Here is a 16656-nt window from a genome sequence, read left to right on the forward strand (position 1 = left end):
CACAGTCTGTCAAAACTCATGGTATAAACAGAGACAAAGAAAATGCCTTTATGATTTTGCTACTGAACAGAGAAGATAAGACTCCCACCCAAAAGCATGTCATTTTCTTGAGTACTTTTATCAACAGCAGGAGATGGTGTCACAGTGCAGCTGTCAGACAATACCCATGGACCTGCAGATCACAAGGCTTGTCTTAAACTGAAATATGATTTAGCAAAACAAAGACAGTAACAGAGATTAAAATTTTAATTTAAAACTTTGCCAACAAAAATTGATTACAAAAAGGGAAATTATCTGTACAAAATAAGAAAGGAAGTACTCATTTTAACAAGAGACTGCCATTATCAATGTATGTGGGAGGACAAACAGCAGTTCAGGTCAAGTGACAAAGTGAGAAACAAACAAACTGAGCTTGTAATATGGAATTCTGAAGTGAATTTTCCATAAACAAAATAAATTGACCTGAACCAGCTCAGAAGCTAATCAAGGTTTATAAGAAGTCTATTTTCCTTGCAAACTTTTTCCTCTTAATTTAGAGAAGGAGGACATACTAGAAAGCAAGACCCCATGCAGTGCCATGGGCCAGTACAATGACTTTTGCTGTGCTTTCTCTCACTCAAGCCTTCCTTTGGGCCTTCCATACAGAGATATTCTGCAGTTTGTGTGTGCCAGGGGTTTAACTGAGTCACAAACTACTGCATCTTCACTTAAAAGTTGGGTCCTGACTCAAAATGAAGACAAATGCTTTGGAGACAGTGATATTCCTATGACTAAAAAGACTCCTATTAAAATGATGATTCTCAGACTGTTCAAGTCCACATCAAATAACAGCTGTTGGTCAATGATGGATTTGTATTTACAACACTGCACTCCTCTTTTCTACCTACCATTTTATACAAAGAGACAAGAGCATCTTTAAAACTCATCACTGAATAGGCAAAAATGGCAGGTCATCTCTAAACTCCAAGTTCCTGTAAAATGTAAGCACACAGTATGATCATTACCAGTTTTCTACATTTTTCCACGAGCCAAATCAACATAACTGAGTTGCAGTGAAGACATGGAACATGCATTTTTTTAAATTTCCAGACTAACCGCTTATTTTCCACTCAGCTTTGCATCATGTAGTATTTACAAGTTTTTATACCTTCAGAACCCAAGTTTAGTGAAGAAACAAAGTAGTAATAAAAATGTATCAGCCCAGATTCACTTCACCAACTTATAGTTACCTGAGATACCTAAGTTGGGGCAGAACAGCTGTCCATGCCCCACCTACCCAGTAAAACAACAGACAAATGCTAAAGGACAATTCAGTCAGACTTGAAACTCATCCTAGTGACAATGTTCTTCTTCCTCCAACTACGAAACAAAAAGTGAGCCACTACATTCGGACTTACAAGTCTTGGTTAAGCTTAGAGTAATTGTGTTGGATTTATGTAAACCTAAGCCTTACTTGCTCACTAGCAGCTCCCAGCTAGGGAGGTCAGGGGCAGCTGTCTTGTAAGAATGCTGTGAGACATGCACGAGTCCTTCTTACAGCTGGGAAAACTGAGATAAGTAAGAAGTTTGCTCAAGAGCATGCAGTGAGTCAGTAACAAGCTGGCAGTACAGCTTCCTGCATCTTAGCCATGTGCTCTGCCCATGGGAACCCAGTGCAAGGAAAACTATCGTACAGAAATCATTCCCTTTTCCACATCAAAAATTTTTACCAGAAAAAGGTACAGATACTAATAAACAGTGTATGCAATTTCTTATTTGACAATGAAAGAGTCCTGCAGTAAACCTGTTAGATTGTGTCTTCACCCTGCAAAAGATTATTTCCAGCTTTGATTCTTAGACGTCTTAAAGCTTTTAAGATAAAAGTTGAAGAGTCAGTTAAACAATGCTGCAGTCAGTATACCCTTAACCACAACGTTACATTTTCTAGTTTAAGCAGTATTTATGCCATCCAATTTGGCAATCAAAAGAGAAACCTTGAAGCCAATAATTCACAGATCTGGCAGGGAAAAAAACATGCCAGACAACTTCAGTTTCACCAGAACAAGCTTTGTAACATGCCATGAAGAGTTCAGAGATTTTAATTCTGTGAGTATCTGTTATTGCCATTTCAAACAAAAGCCCTCTAATCCTTAGCCTTGCCCAGCCCATAATGTAGCAGGTAGGACAAATGCTGCACGGCAAGAAACAGCTCTGCTCAAAACACATCTTAATAACAGAAATTAAACATTTGCAATTTGCTTTACAAATGCAGCAGAGAGATATCACTTAAATAATATTTCCAAAGACCCTGGGGCTTAAGCACAGCTATGGAAAAAGTCAGCTTCCTAAATCTGGGGGGCTCATTTGAGACATCTGCCTTGCACTAGATTTTACTTCACTGTGGTCAACAAAGCTTTTAACATACCAGGAAAGACAGGACACCACTAGCTTGTTCCATCACATCATGGAACAGGACAGCCAATGGATCCTGTTGCGACAGACAATACTGTATAAAGAAGGCTTATTTTTAATGGCAGAATCACACTGGACACTACTGGCTAACCTGGAGCAAGATCTACATTTTTTCCTTCTGGAGTTTTTAATTTGCTCTTGAACCAGAAACATTCTTTCTTTCTAATCAGTTAAATCCAAGAGTACTACAGAGAGCTCAGTTCTTAAGCATGCTCTGCACCAGGAACAGTCGGTTCTACATCCAATTGAAACCGGAGAGTTGCTGTTTTCCAAGGGCAGGAATTCTTCACTGATCCCCTAGCCGGAAACCTTGGCCCCAGTTGTGTCTTCCACCACCCTGCTGATCTTCTGCAGCCCTTCTCATGCTGGCAGGAGGGACACCAAAGCCCGACACTCCTCCTCTCCTATTTGGCAGCCAGCGGTAACTAGGACAAACCAGAGGAGGAGGAGTTAGAGAAACAGCTGTACCTTGGGGGTAAATGCCAGACCTTTTCCATGCTCTTCCTTTTAGCTGATACACTTTGCAGAAATACCAGCTTTTCACAGTAGAACTTCAGAGAATTCTTTCCAAATCTAAGCCCTCAGCACACTGACAAATGGAAATACTGGGAAACTTCCATCTCTGAGATGTGTATGGTAACAAGAGAATTGCACGGAACCAATAAGACTAAGGGCAGCTTCAGAGCTGTTACCACCTTGAAAGACATTTTAAAAAACAACCTTGTCTTCTAATCTCTATGGAAAATTAGGTTTACCAGATGGGCTTGCAAGCACAGAATTAGAATATAAAGCTTCCCTATTCATTGAAACTTGTACAGAAAGTGTAACTGTAATTCAACACTTTATGCTATGAAAAGGGTTAACTGAGTTGCTAACTAAAGTTTGACAGAGGAGGAATATTTACAGCCCAAAAGGATGCGGACAAGGGCAACTGAACAACAAACTTTGGCTTCTGATTATAGTATTTCAATGCCAAAACAGTGAACATATCTCAAGAAAAAGCACTTCCAAAACCAAGACTTGCAGTCTCAGTCAGGGTGACTGGTACAGACTGCAAAGCAGAATCTTTTATAGCCCTGAACAAGTCTACAACTGGCTCTTATTGTTAAACATTGCTGAACTGGTAGCTACTGTAATGATACATGGGGATACAGAAAACAGATAATTTACAGGATGAAATTTCTTTTATATACCATCTGATAATTGTTAGGGAGTTCTCTTTACTGCAGCTCAATTCAACAGCAGAACTCATGACATTTACTCTCACTCTTAAGAGGGGGTAAAGACATAAGCCATCCCAAGAGGCACCAAAGAACTCTCACATGGGCCATTTACAAGTAACTCAGCAGTTTTTATGACTCATCAGCTCAGTCAATACGAGAGTTTGAAGAAGGTTGACTTAGCAAAGTATTTTACACTTTACAATCCCACCAAACATATGTCTGATGAACTATACAAAAAATTGGACCAAACAAACAGTGAGGTAAAGAATGAAGTCAGCTTACAGGAACTGAGGTGTGGACAGAAAATTCCTTCCTCCCAAATCCATTGGATATTTAAACATTAAGAAGAAATACAGATGTCCAACCAGATTTCCTATCAGCTCATTGATGACTCTGTAAAGCAAAAGAAAAAAGAATGGTTTCAAATGCTGTCTTCTCTGAAAATAAATGAGTGACAATCTTCTGTTCACCTGCCACCAGGATTTGCTGGGGTCGTGACACACAGAAAATTTCCCTTCCCTCGGCATTTTTCAGCCACTTCTTTAGAAGGGCCAACCTCCTGTGCCAGCACATCAATCAACAGTCTGTTCCACCCTCCCTTCCAAGCCTTCTCTACAGTCTGTATTGAAAACACAATTAAATACTTGTTTACATTGGGGAATTAGACCGTATAGCGATTAGTGACCAAAATAATCATCTGCAGAGCTAGAGACGTTACTGCTGTTTTCACTGGACAACCTGTCTCCTGCTGTAGTGAACTGTTTTGTTCCCAGTTCTGCAAAAACACTGCTGAATGGAGGCCCTTGAGTATCTTCTGTCATGCATAGAAACAGCAGGTATCTAACAGGAAGTAGTTTTCACAAGTGACGGATGAGTCAGTAGGAGGCACGGCCAGAAAAGGGAATTTGGTTCTGCTGTACCATCTCCTCCTTTTATAACTCAACCACAAACTTGTTGTTGTCACTAATTATGTTACAGCGGCACCAAGAGGCCCCAATGAATGCAGGGCCCCAATGAGGCACACTGTGCACAGAGGGGATTTCTGCATCATGGGGTTTAGTCAAAAAAAACCCAAGAGAGACCAAAAAATTCAACAAGTGCTAACATGGCATGCTATGGGCTTACTGCTGTTTTTCCTTGCTTAACAAACTGAAAAAAAAGATCAGGTTGGACAAGTCTGTGAGGGAAAGAAGTAACAGCATTATCAGAGTCAAGCTAAATTTGTTTCTAAACCAGTAATGATGGCTGGTTCCAGGGAATGACATCTTTCTTTAATGTGTGTTACTTTCTTAGTATGGAGAAGGCCCAATGCATAGAGTTACTAGAAAATACACCAAACTCTCATTACTTTCCCCTCACCTACATTCTATTCTCTAGTTCTCACATGCACATCTCCTCTTTGCTTTTATGTTAAATGACCACCATGTGACACTGAGCATTATCAGTCAGATTACACAGTTTTAAGCTTATTTTAATATTACTCCTAAATTCAGGAGCAAGTTAAATAGCTGTAAAAGCTTTTGTAACTTCAAATTGGCCATATAAGTAAATACATACGATCCACCAATGATGTAGTTGAATCCCAGAATAACCCATGGAAGGTAACAGGCCTGAAAAAGAACGCAGTGGAGAGAGTAAGTACAAGTTAAGGATGTAAACCTGCTCTCAATATCCCACTGCACTAATAAGCACAATCATAATCTCAATGTTTTAGGCATTACATGTCCTGATCTATTAACTTAAGCAGATTCAATGTAACAAGGTTACTCCAAACTGAGCAACCACTAACATTTTTAGACAAAACATACTCTTTCAAACATTATAAGCAAGTGTGCCTTTTGCACCCTATGTTCCACAGCAAGTCTGCATCTAGAACTAAGTCCTGAAGTTTTCAGTTTTGAAAAGGCCTGGAAATTATCAAAAGAGTTTTCACTATAAGAACGGGCAGAAACAGACAAGGTCACACAGAAAAAAACAATTTAAAATACCAACATTTTGTCACTACATTCAGCTTTTATCCAGGCTAATATTTATCAGAAATGTTATCCTTTTTTTCAAAATGATGAATTGTCAGGACATCTTTTCAGTAGAGACACACTGAGTAGAGACACCACATGGAAGACTGAAGAAATTTGTCTGCTGCATCTCAAGGAGTATTCAGCTATGTGTGAGTATGGGTCACCTTTAATAAGAGAGAATATTTATATTTTGCCCCTCACCCACTACATATGCACCTTGCAGGCAGAAATCCTTCCAATATCCTGTCTGACATACCTTAAATCTTGTTCCAAACCAAAATGATACAATCATGTCTCTGTTCAGCTGGGCCCACACATAAAGTACTGACATGATGAGAGGAATCATCAGCAACTGCAATGTTTAAAAAAAAAAAAAAAGAACAAAGTTACCATTACTTTCACAGAAACACAAGAAACTCAAACAGGCAGCAGGAGCTATGTTTCAGAAGTCGTTTGTAAGCATGGTACATCACCAAAGTCTTTACAGATTGCCCCAGAATCTCTTCCACTACATGCCATGGATCTGTTCAAAAACTATTGAGAAAGTTAAGGAGGAGAACCTACTTGGGTACTCTCTTTTGCATGACCATACCAAAGCAAAGGGCTCCAGCCTGTGCCAAGAAAGAGCAGCTGCAGGGAGCTCCTCTGCTCCCACCTACAGGCGAGTCAGCCCTGTACCTGTGCCACAATCACTTCCAGGGCACTGACCCAAACATTCTCATCTGGGGCAAAGCTAATATGCCAGATGAAGTGTTCTCCATCCAACTGCCACCTATGTCCCCCTCCTGAGAGCACCACAGGGGGAAGGTGCTCCAGTCAATCCCCATTTTAGAGTACCACAGCCAGCCTTGGCACAGCCACCTTGGCAGAGCTTGGAGTTAACCTGTGCTCCATGCCAGGAGCTGAGGCTGTTTCAAATGCTTCTTTACATGGACTCAGTATTAGCTGATTGGACTATTTCTAGTGAAAGAAATACAAAGCACTGCTTTAGCTATCTGCTGATTTCTGAACTGAAGGCAGACTGCCCCAGCAACATTTCCATGAACTGGCTGAATGCTGTGAAACAGCTCCTGTGTTTGGAAAAGAGGTCAATACTCATCCCTTGAGGGGTGCTGCTATTTAACAGGTTCCACATTAAAGCTGGCACCCTGACATCAGTCCAGCCTTCCACAAGCCCTGTGGTGCATTCTGACTCCCCCACATAAGAACCTTAGGGTCTTTACTGAAACCCTTTTTGTATTACTGAAAAAAAGCACAATATCTAGTATCTGAAAGCATTTGACTTAGGAATAGAGGCCTAGCTATCCTACCCCTATCTTCTGAATTTCAACAAAGGCCACTCAAGACGAGTAAAAAACCCCCTATTTCTAAGAAAAAACACACTTTTACATCAAAAAACTGATTCTTCTTCAAGCAATACTTTGTATGCAGATTAAAAAAAAAATAATTAAGTTCCTCTTTAAAAACACACAAATCAACACAATCAAAAATTTGTCTAAAATTTGTATAATGTGTTGGTGACTCCAGCATGCTTTTCTAAAATTTTGTAGTATCTTCCCCATGGAAAAGTGTAAGTATAAAGTTATGGACAGCCCTTAACACAATTCACTCCTGACCAGGGATGTATGATCGCTGGTTTTGTCTACCAGGGAACCAGAGAAGTGATCTAATAAATGTTAAGATAATTCTGTATGGAATACTACAGATACTGGTGGAGTCTTTAGGTGCTGGAGACAATTGAAGATGAGAACAGCAGAGGCAGACTGAAGACATGCAGTTATCTGACACTGTTGTGTCCCAAAAACACTTCCCTATTTTCACCCTTGATATCTGGGGACAGCAGAATTATTTCACTGAAACTGATTCTTAAGACCACTATCTTAATCATTCCTGTGAGGATTTTGCACTTCACAGTTCTGGTCTCAAACTGAAGCTGCATTTTTCACAAAAAAATCTTCTGTTGGCAAGTAACAGGCGTACTAAACTAAATTTGAGAAGATTAATAAACCCAAGAATCATTTTTAAATAGAAAAGTAAGAAAGCAGATCCACAGTCATTAAAAGAAATAGTGCATAGGTGACATCTTGTGCCCATTTTAGTAAGTCTGAGCACTTCCTGACTGCACAAAGACACAATTTTTGCTTCTTAACTCCCTAACTGGGTTAGGTATGGCAGTTAGATCCAAGCTTATGCCTTCAGCTGAGGCTAACCCAAACTAAAAAACTAACAATACACACACAGTAGTCCATCCAGATATCATCTGAACAGCCTAGCTTAACTATGTTCTGCAGTTAAGTCAATAATGCTCCCTATAAAGTCATTAAGTAGTCATAAAGTTTTGTAAAATTGTTATCTAAGAAACTGCACCACACTTACCTGCATATCCATTACCAAGCCAGTTATCTGTCATCACACCATGAAGGAAAATGCAGAAAAACCTGACAGGCTACAACAATAAAAAGCTGCAGGCACACGGAATACACATGCAAAGATCTTTAACGGTCAAAATTGATACTACACTGTTTTAAGTTAAAATTTCCAATGATCTAGAAATGTACAAACTTTGTTTCAATAACTGCTTTTTGGCAGCCTTTCAAGTTCCCACCTCAAGTCATTACTCCAAGGGCCAATGGGTGCACTGGCCTTTCCTCCCTGATGAAACTGGCTAGCTACAGACTCCATCAGTCCTTGCATAAAGGCACGTTAAAGTTTAATAGCTGGATTCTCTCATTAGTTTAACACTGACATTTTGGTTTTCTAACTAAAGAAATACCAGATCATTAAAAAGTACCAATACATTGCCAATGAGTCATAGAAAAGAAACAATTTCTTAAAGTGCATTGATGCAGGCTTTTAATACTCCTCTCCCACCTTGGAGCTCAAAGAATCTGTTGTAGTAACTGCTGAGTAGAAACAATCACTGAATAATTTTACTATGATCAGGATGCTTTTAACAGTTCATGAATACATATAAAATGAAATCCAGCATTATCCCAGAGCATGCATTCAGGTTGCTCCTTACATCACACAGGGAACAAGCAACTAGAAGCTTTTAAATGACCAGTTAGAAAGATACGTCACAATTAGATTAATTAAATGCTCACAGCTAACAACCTGCAATAGTAAAGACAACCATCATCTTTAAAACAACATAATTAAATGCACCTTGTTACAGCTGTGGCTCGACAGGACTAGCAGGAATAGCAATTCCCTCCATATAGTGGAATGCAACTAGAGATTATCTATTGATAAAGCATTTCTATACACCAGCTCTCCTGGTGCTATCTGGTTCACACCGATGTCACCGCTCCCTTTTTTCCACCTGCTGTGCCACCACAAATTCCTACGAGGAGGCAGCAACAGCACAGACAGAATGGGAGCATCACCAAGGATGGAGGTTCCACACCTTCTCTTGCCAATCCTGTCAGTGTTTCACTGCCCTTACAGGAGAAATGGTCTTTCTTACACTTAAATGAAATTTCCTGTGCTTCCTTTTGTGGAATTCAGTGTCCAGCTCCAGAGTCCTCAGCACAGAAAAGACACAGACCTGTTAGAGTGGGACCAGAGGAAGCTGACAGAAATTACTGGAGGAACAGAACACCTCTCTTTTAGGGAAAGGCTGAGAGAGTTGGGGACAAATTTTTTAGTATGGCCTTTTGCAATAGGACAAGTGGTAATGGTTTAAACTAAAAAAAGGTTGATTCAGACTAGATGTAAGAAAGAAATTTTTTACAATGAGGGTGGTGAAACACTGGCACAGGTTTCTACCGAGAGAGGTGGTAGATGCTCCACACCTGGAAACATTTAAGGTAAGCTTGAATGGGGCTTTGAGCAATCTGATTTAGTTGAAGATGTCCCTGCTCATTGCAGGGGGGTTGATAAGCTTTCCAGGTCACTTCCAGTTCAAACTACTGTATGATTCTATGATGACACCCCAGGCTGCACAATCCCAGCTCTCCCAGCTTCTCATGTGACAAATGCTCCAACCCTTTAATCATCTTTGTGACCCTTCACTGGACTCTCTCCAGTATGTTCATGTCTCCCTTGGACTTGGGAACCCAGAGCTGGATGCAGCCACCACACATCTCTCAAAGGCTGAGCAGTGAGGAGCAATCACCTGCCTCAACCTGCAGGCAATCCTCTGCCTAGGGCAACCCATGAGGCTGGTGGCCACTTTGGCCATAATGGCATATTGCTGGCTCATGGTCAACTCGGTGTCCAGCAGGACACCCAGAGCCTTTTCTGGAAGACGCTTTGCAGACTGTCAGTTCCTGGTCTGTCCTGGTGCCTCAGGCTGTTACTTGCCAAGAGCAGGACTCCGCACTTCCCTTTGCTGAGCTTCATTCCTGACCAGTCCATTTATCCAGCCTCTAAAGATCCCTCTAAATGGTGGCACAACCATTTGGTTTATCAACAACTCCTCCCAGTTTTGTATTCAAGATCTGAAAGAAAATTTAGGTGGAACAGCACAGCTCACAGAAGTGTTTCCCAGCATTCCCAAACCAACAAGCCCAGCTTCTTCAGGAAGTTGTCTCAGTGCAGATTATCGCAACACTGCTTTCACAGGCTCAGATGACTTGTACCCAGCAGGTAAAGGATCTCTCCAGGAATTTCAGAGAATGGCAGTGATCAGTCCCTTTTGCACATGGCAGCTTTAACACACTAAATTCAGTGTTAGCCCACACAAGAGCAGCTCAGCAAAGCAACCCAGCAAACACCAGGGACACTCACCCAGTACGTGCTGAGCTCTGTGTCAGCAGAGCTTGAGTCCCCACATTGCACACTTGCGTGAGCACATTTTAAGTGTTCTCCCTGCAAGCCACTCACTGCCTTTTCAGGAAGGTTACACACTTACAAACTCTACAAACTCGCCTGGGAACGTTTGCTACATTTTAAAACTGTTCCTTGATAAAACCCAGTCTTTGAACACATTTCAGGCAGAAGCAGGAGAACCAAAATATTTCTCAAAGTTTGATGATGAGGATACAACAATGCAGATCCAGTTAAACAGGAGCATGAACATGTAATCTGCTGGCCTTCCATCAAAAGCCCCTGAAAATAAAAAGAATCATTATGAAAGGTACTGAAATTTTGATAATAAAATTAAGACAACTTTTATTTTTCAGAGCCTAAGAAAGCTCAGTTAGTAACAGTGGCTTTGCATGCAGTCTGTGGTCTGTGATTTTTTTTTTTAAATTTTAAAATGCCTTAGAATAGAACAACCTACGGACTGAAAAATAAGGCATTCGGCCTACCGCATTAGAGCACAAGCAGTGTCTACACCTAAAAAAGAACACACTGACTCTGGAGGTAAGTAGTTCTAACTACATAAGACTTCAAAATGGAATTGGACCCCATCCTTCATATGAAACTGTGGGTTAGAAGAATAGAATAAGGAAATACACGTGCACAGCAAAAGCAGAAACACCAAGTTTAATGACTGAGTCATGTGAAAACCAGCCCTTACTTAGGCAAATTGCATCCTCTTCGTATCACCTCATCAGACTCAAGAGATGCAATGCTTTTTATACTTCAGAAAAAATTAGCACACATGACAAGGAGGGTACACATGTGCAGCACATTCTGTTCCTCCTTCTAAGCTGTACTGCTTGTCTAATTCACCATTTCAAATACGTACCAATTTTTTCAGGACACTGGAAACAAAAATAATAGAGTAACATTCCCTGCAAGTCATATTAAATGAAATGATCTTTAGATGTTGAGTTTGAGACCTGACAGAGAAAAGGATTAAAAAACAACCCCCTAACAACGTGAAAACCTGAGGCTCTCGCTCTTGCTAACTGTGGCAAAAGGCTGACAGAGACCTCAGCATCTGTGCAAGACTCCCATCAACTTTCATATAAACCCAGGCAGGCAAGGAAAGCCTGAGAATACTGTTGAAAAAGACCCAGACTGGTGAGGGTGAAACACAGTGACAGCAGGAATGACAGTGACACACTCAGCACATCACAGACAAGCTGAATTACGTGCTCATAATTAAACATCCAAATGCCTAGGAAGAATGCTACTGCTTAATGTGATCACTGCTCAGCTTCATATAAGTATTTTTAAAGGAAGAAAATCTACTTCTAAGCACTACCTTTTTATAATAGCCTATGTAAAACAAAATTACTAAAATATCGGTTTTAAGTTCAGCCATGCAAATTGCATGACAGGAAAAAAACCTGCTTTGAAAAATACATCAGAATGTTTTGAAGTTGTAAAACTACAGGAACTGAAGTTTTTTTCCTTACTGTTGCCATACAACAAAAAAAATAAAGAGAAGAAGCTGACTAAGGCTGTAGAAATGCCAGCTCAGGAATCCTTCCAGAATAGGAAGAAATCAAAGCTATTATATTATTCTTTTCAATTTTTCGCTTCTCATTATCTACAAGATTGCTAACAAGAATATTAGACATTTAAGTTGACTTTTCGATGAACATCTAAGGAAAGTGGACTACAAACTGCCAGAAAGCTCAGTACAGATATGGGGTGAGCTCTATCCCACAGGTCCTTCCATGAGGCCTGGGGTATAATCCAGTCATCTGGGAAGAGCTGCTGACCCATAATCTTATTCATACTGCTGGGGAGTGAACTCTGCATATTCTGCTTACTCTGTTGATATTTGTTATGTTCTTCTCCAACCAAAGCAAAACAAAAATACATCGATCTCCCTTTCCTTCTGAAGTTACAGGTCAGCCTGTTAGGAAAGCACAAGCACAGTACAAAACCATATGGATATTTCTGACAGCTAAATTTGAAGCTGGCATGAAGCAGCAGTGTATGCTCAAAAACCATGCACAATACTGAAAATAGAAGTTTCACTTTCTCAGTTTCACAGACAAAAGGAGGCATAGACCAATGCTGACTTCACCTGTAAACATTATCAGCAACTTATACAACGTCCAGCTACAGAAGGATTCAGGCCTTTTTCACAGAAAGAAGGGCCAACCTAACAAGGGACTTCATTTATACCCAGAAAAATAACTGTAATATAAAAGAAATGCATTGGTTCAAACAACACAGCTGACTTCCCAGTTTCAAAATCCAGATGTGTTGTATAGCAGAAATTTACTCCCTTTAATGGTATTTGTGCCACAGCACAGACAACTAGAGCATTTTGTAAGTAGATCTACAAGCAGTGAGGTCTTTTAGTTTGCATAATTAACCAGGAACTCTTACTACACCTACCTTTGCCCAGTCACAACTGCCAGCACTCTCATGTGCTCATGATCTACTGCAGAAAGGCTCAGAGAGAAGCAGGAATGATTTCTAGCTATTAAACTACTACTTAACCTTCACTAAGAAAACAACCAAATATCATCTGGCACTACTCCTCCCCTTCCCTGCTACTCTTCTTAAATGTGATTCCACAGTACTCTCTGGATGGCAGGTCTGCCAGGGATCTCTTCTCTCTCATGGACTTCCCAAACATCACCTTGCAATGCATTCCCTTTTACACCATCAGTTCTAAGATTCCATTAGAACTACACTGAAATTCTTGTTCACAAAGGCTTTCAGGAGGAGTCTGGCTTGGCAAATACTTTAATTATTTATGCCAGTTGAATGAATTTTTGTCTAGCTTTAATGAACTGGGCAGTGCAAAAGGAAACCAGTTTTGAAGCTACTTTGTACCAACAACCCCTTCTTCTGAGAGAAATGATCCATTATCGGATCTCCTTTTCTCACTTGATTTTTCCCCTTAACTGAAAATCCTTCTAGTCTCTTAACTTTTCCACGTATCTGTTAGGCAGAGGGGTAGACTTCTTTTGTAGGAGGTATCTCTCAATTCAACGCAAACAACAGAATAACACAAGTTAGCATTCCTGTTAAAACAAGAAAAAACTGACGTTATTTTCTCTCAATGGATAAACCCATTATTACATTATGCTCTATCATCCTTCTCTGATAAAAGACATCAGATCCAAAAAAACGGAGGTAAATGTAATCTTATAGTCTGCCCCACTCACTTCCTGAAATCCAGCAACTAAAAGCACCAGGCCCTCCTACTGAAAAAAGTATCAAGTTCAGATCCTAAATGGCCAAAGCGAAGGAGCCAGCCACAGAAAACCAGTTTTCAGAGCAGTTTCACATTGACCAACATATGCTGGCAGAGAGATGAGCCATCTCTTATCAGGTCCAGGCAGGGTTCACCAGGTGCATATAATTTAATGGATAACGTACCTGTTTCTAATCGTGACGAATATTGATACAAGAAATACAAATTCACCAAGTAGAGAAATCCCGTTCCAGGTCCCACTGGGAAGAAGAAAGTTGCTGTTATCGGCCGCCAGATCTGTCCAGATCAAAAGAGAAAGATATATTTATAAACTGCAGAATGAACTCATATGCACAGGCTATTTGTTTACATTCATTACTTGATAATGAATGAAAACTTGGAACATCAAGAAGATGATTAAAAATAGCCCAAGTATCGATTGCTGCTACTTCAGCAGCCTTTATAGTTGTGGGGTTTTTTCAATCTGATAAGCAAAGCTATTAACACTACACCAGAAATAACACACAACTTTCCAAACTGCTTTCCATCACATCTTTGCAGTAGTGAGTCTTTACTGCAGTGCAAAAGAGACTCACTGGCAAGGATGCTACCCTGTTTTAAAAACAGCCATACAAAACCCATTCTTCCCTGTTGAACAGAGGCCAAGGAATTCACAGCCTTTAGTGTACCATTCCAGACAGCATGTGATACTCTGAACATTTGGGATCTGCTTTGGGACAGTCTCCCAACTATGAATATTGGGCATAGCCAACTGCATGGCAGCACATAGCAAGGACAGAAAATGTCTGGTCATTCATGAACAAGCTCTTTAAGCAGCAAGATTTCCAAACTGAGTATTAGGATCCTGAACATCACAGTTCAAGAACGAATAACAGAACTAGAGGAAAAAGCAGTCATTTATGCTACTATACTTTGCGGACAATACATGAATCAAGGTAGATAGAGCCATAGCTTTATTTTTTTTTTTTTTTGCAGTCAGCCTTCTTCAGTGAAGATATAATGCGACAATATAACAGAAATTTAAAGATTGAAATCCCTTCTCTTCCTCCACTTTCAGCTCATCCAATGAGTGCTCTCCCCCAACACTGAACCTGTAATGTCAGAGAGCAAGGAAAAATGTCCAGTTTGTGACCACTTTTGATATTGCTAAGGCACCCAGAAACACTGCATGTCTGACACCTCAAGGCGTTAGTTGTTAGTTTACATGCACCATACCTAAGCACAGAAGCTGACAGAAGCTTTTTCAAATTCCAAACCAGAAGGTGCAAAAGACGCACTTCTTTACAGAATAGGTCACGTTAAAAGGGACCACAGTGTGTCAGCTGGGCCAACCTCCCTGCTCAAGCACGGCCATCCTAGAGCACATGACATACGATTGCACTCAGTTCTTGAATATCTCCAGTGAGGGCGATTCCACAGCCTCCCTGGTCAATCTGTTCCAGTGCATAGTCACCCAGTTCAGGTGGAACTTCCCATGCATCAGTTTCTGCCCATTGCCACTTGTCCATCCTCTGACACTCAGAGAAATTGATGAGGTCCCCTCAGTCCTCTTTCCTCGAGGCTGAAGAGGCCCAGCTCCCTCAGCCATTCCTCATTAGAGAGATCCTCCAGCTCCTTGATCACCTTTGTTGACCTCCGCTGGACCTGCCCGAGGAGCTCCATGTCTCTCTTGTAGCTCTGCCTCAAAACCTCCTGGGCCAGCTGCAGTTTGGGATATTTGCACACCCTGTAAGCTCAAAGTTACAGCTCCCAAAGTCACGGCCACACGATGACACAGAGCTAGGCAAGCCACCTGTAGTCACAGCCATAGAGCTCCTTGGCACAACGTCTAGCGCCTGCCAGAACAACTCCCACAGAAAATTTAGGAAAAAACACACCAGAATGAGGCACAAGACGAACTACAGGGCTGCCAGGGTCAGCAGCCCTCCTTCTGTCACCCTGGCAGGGACGCGCAGCCCGTCACCACGGTGGGGGCCCAGGGCCTGCGGCTAAATCCGGGCCCAGCCCGCAGGCCCTGTACAGGTTGAGCGGGAAGGCGGCTCGGCTCCTGCCGGAGGGGCTCCGGTCACCCCTGAGCGTTGTCTCGCTGCGCGGCTACTCCAGCGCGGCCGCGGAACCGGAGGAGCGGCTGGTCCCGCGCGCAGCCCCAGCGAGGCCCCGCAGCGCGGCCGTGCACTACAACTCCCAGAAGGCCGCGCGCGCACCAAGCCACGCTGAGCTACGGTGCGGACGCCGCGAGGCACGCCGGGAGCAGTAGTGTGGCTCGTACCTGGAAGCGGTGGATGAAGGCGTCAGGCCAGAGGAAGAGGTTGACGGGGCTGACAAGGCCCAGCTTGCCCACGAGCGGCACCGCGATGGAGCCGGCGAACCAGTAGCGGGTGATCAGAGGGATACTTCGGAACCAGTCCCCTAGGTCCGACATGTCGCAGCCGCGCCTGGCCGCCGCCGAGGCCTCGCCACGAACCGGCTGCTGAGGAAGAGACGAGACGAGGGTTCAGCCGCTCCCGCCGCCGCCGCCGCCCGGTCACGGAAGGGGCCCCGAAACAGACGTGGCGCCACCGAATTCGGCCGAGCCGCCGCGCTACTTCCGGCCCCGCCCCGGCCGCCAGCAGTCCCGCCCCGGGGGTGGAACGGGGGGCGAGCCGCCGCTGCCGGGCGGCGGGGTCGTCGGGCCAGTCAGCGGTCCCTTCCCCAGGAGGCGCTTGTAATGCGGGGTGCGGGAAACAGGAGGGAACGGCAGCAAGGCCTGCGCCTGCGACAGCTGTGTTTCTGAGTGACCTATTGCACTGCGTTATAAACACATCTACCTGCGAGGATGCGACGTTTTGACTCGTTTTTAGTTCAGTGTCCGGCGCTGGCCGCGCTCCGCTCTCCCGTTCCCATCCAGGCCGACGCCGGCGAGGAAAACTACAACTCCCAGCAGCCCGCGAGGCCGGAGTTGGAG

General features: G+C 42.6%; 1 protein-coding gene across 1 annotated transcript; it reads right to left on the reverse strand.

Moving 5' to 3' along the window:
* Nucleotides 1-228: 228 nt before the first annotated feature.
* DERL1 (derlin 1) lies at nucleotides 229-16605 on the reverse strand. Its single transcript, XM_042035997.1, has 9 exons — nucleotides 16520-16605; nucleotides 15982-16182; nucleotides 13877-13988; nucleotides 10680-10744; nucleotides 8069-8095; nucleotides 5949-6044; nucleotides 5232-5284; nucleotides 3957-4067; nucleotides 229-2876 (listed from the first exon to the last, which is right to left on the reverse strand). The coding sequence occupies exons 2-9, from the start codon at nucleotides 16132-16134 to the stop codon at nucleotides 2738-2740; spliced, it is 756 nt and encodes a 251-aa protein (XP_041891931.1). The 5' UTR covers nucleotides 16135-16182; nucleotides 16520-16605; the 3' UTR covers nucleotides 229-2737.
* Between the last annotated feature and the right edge of the window lie 51 nt (nucleotides 16606-16656).

This window comes from Corvus kubaryi, unplaced genomic scaffold, assembly GCF_017639235.1.
Source record: "Corvus kubaryi isolate FWS band 111438036 unplaced genomic scaffold, C.kubaryi_AGA036_p1.0 37385, whole genome shotgun sequence".
Classification (NCBI taxonomy): Eukaryota; Metazoa; Chordata; class Aves; order Passeriformes; family Corvidae; genus Corvus; species Corvus kubaryi.

Coding starts and splice junctions, on each gene's coding strand:
- DERL1 (XM_042035997.1), bottom strand. CDS start 16,134: ATGTCGGACCTAGGGGACTGGTTCCGAAGTATCCCTCTGATCACCCGC. Junction 13,989..15,981: donor CCTTCATCCACCGCTTCCAG/GTACGAGCCACA, acceptor TGATCTGGACAG/ATCTGGCGGCCGATAACAGC. Junction 5,285..5,948: donor GGTTTGGAACAAGATTTAAG/GTATGTCAGACA, acceptor GTTCTTTTTCAG/GCCTGTTACCTTCCATGGGT.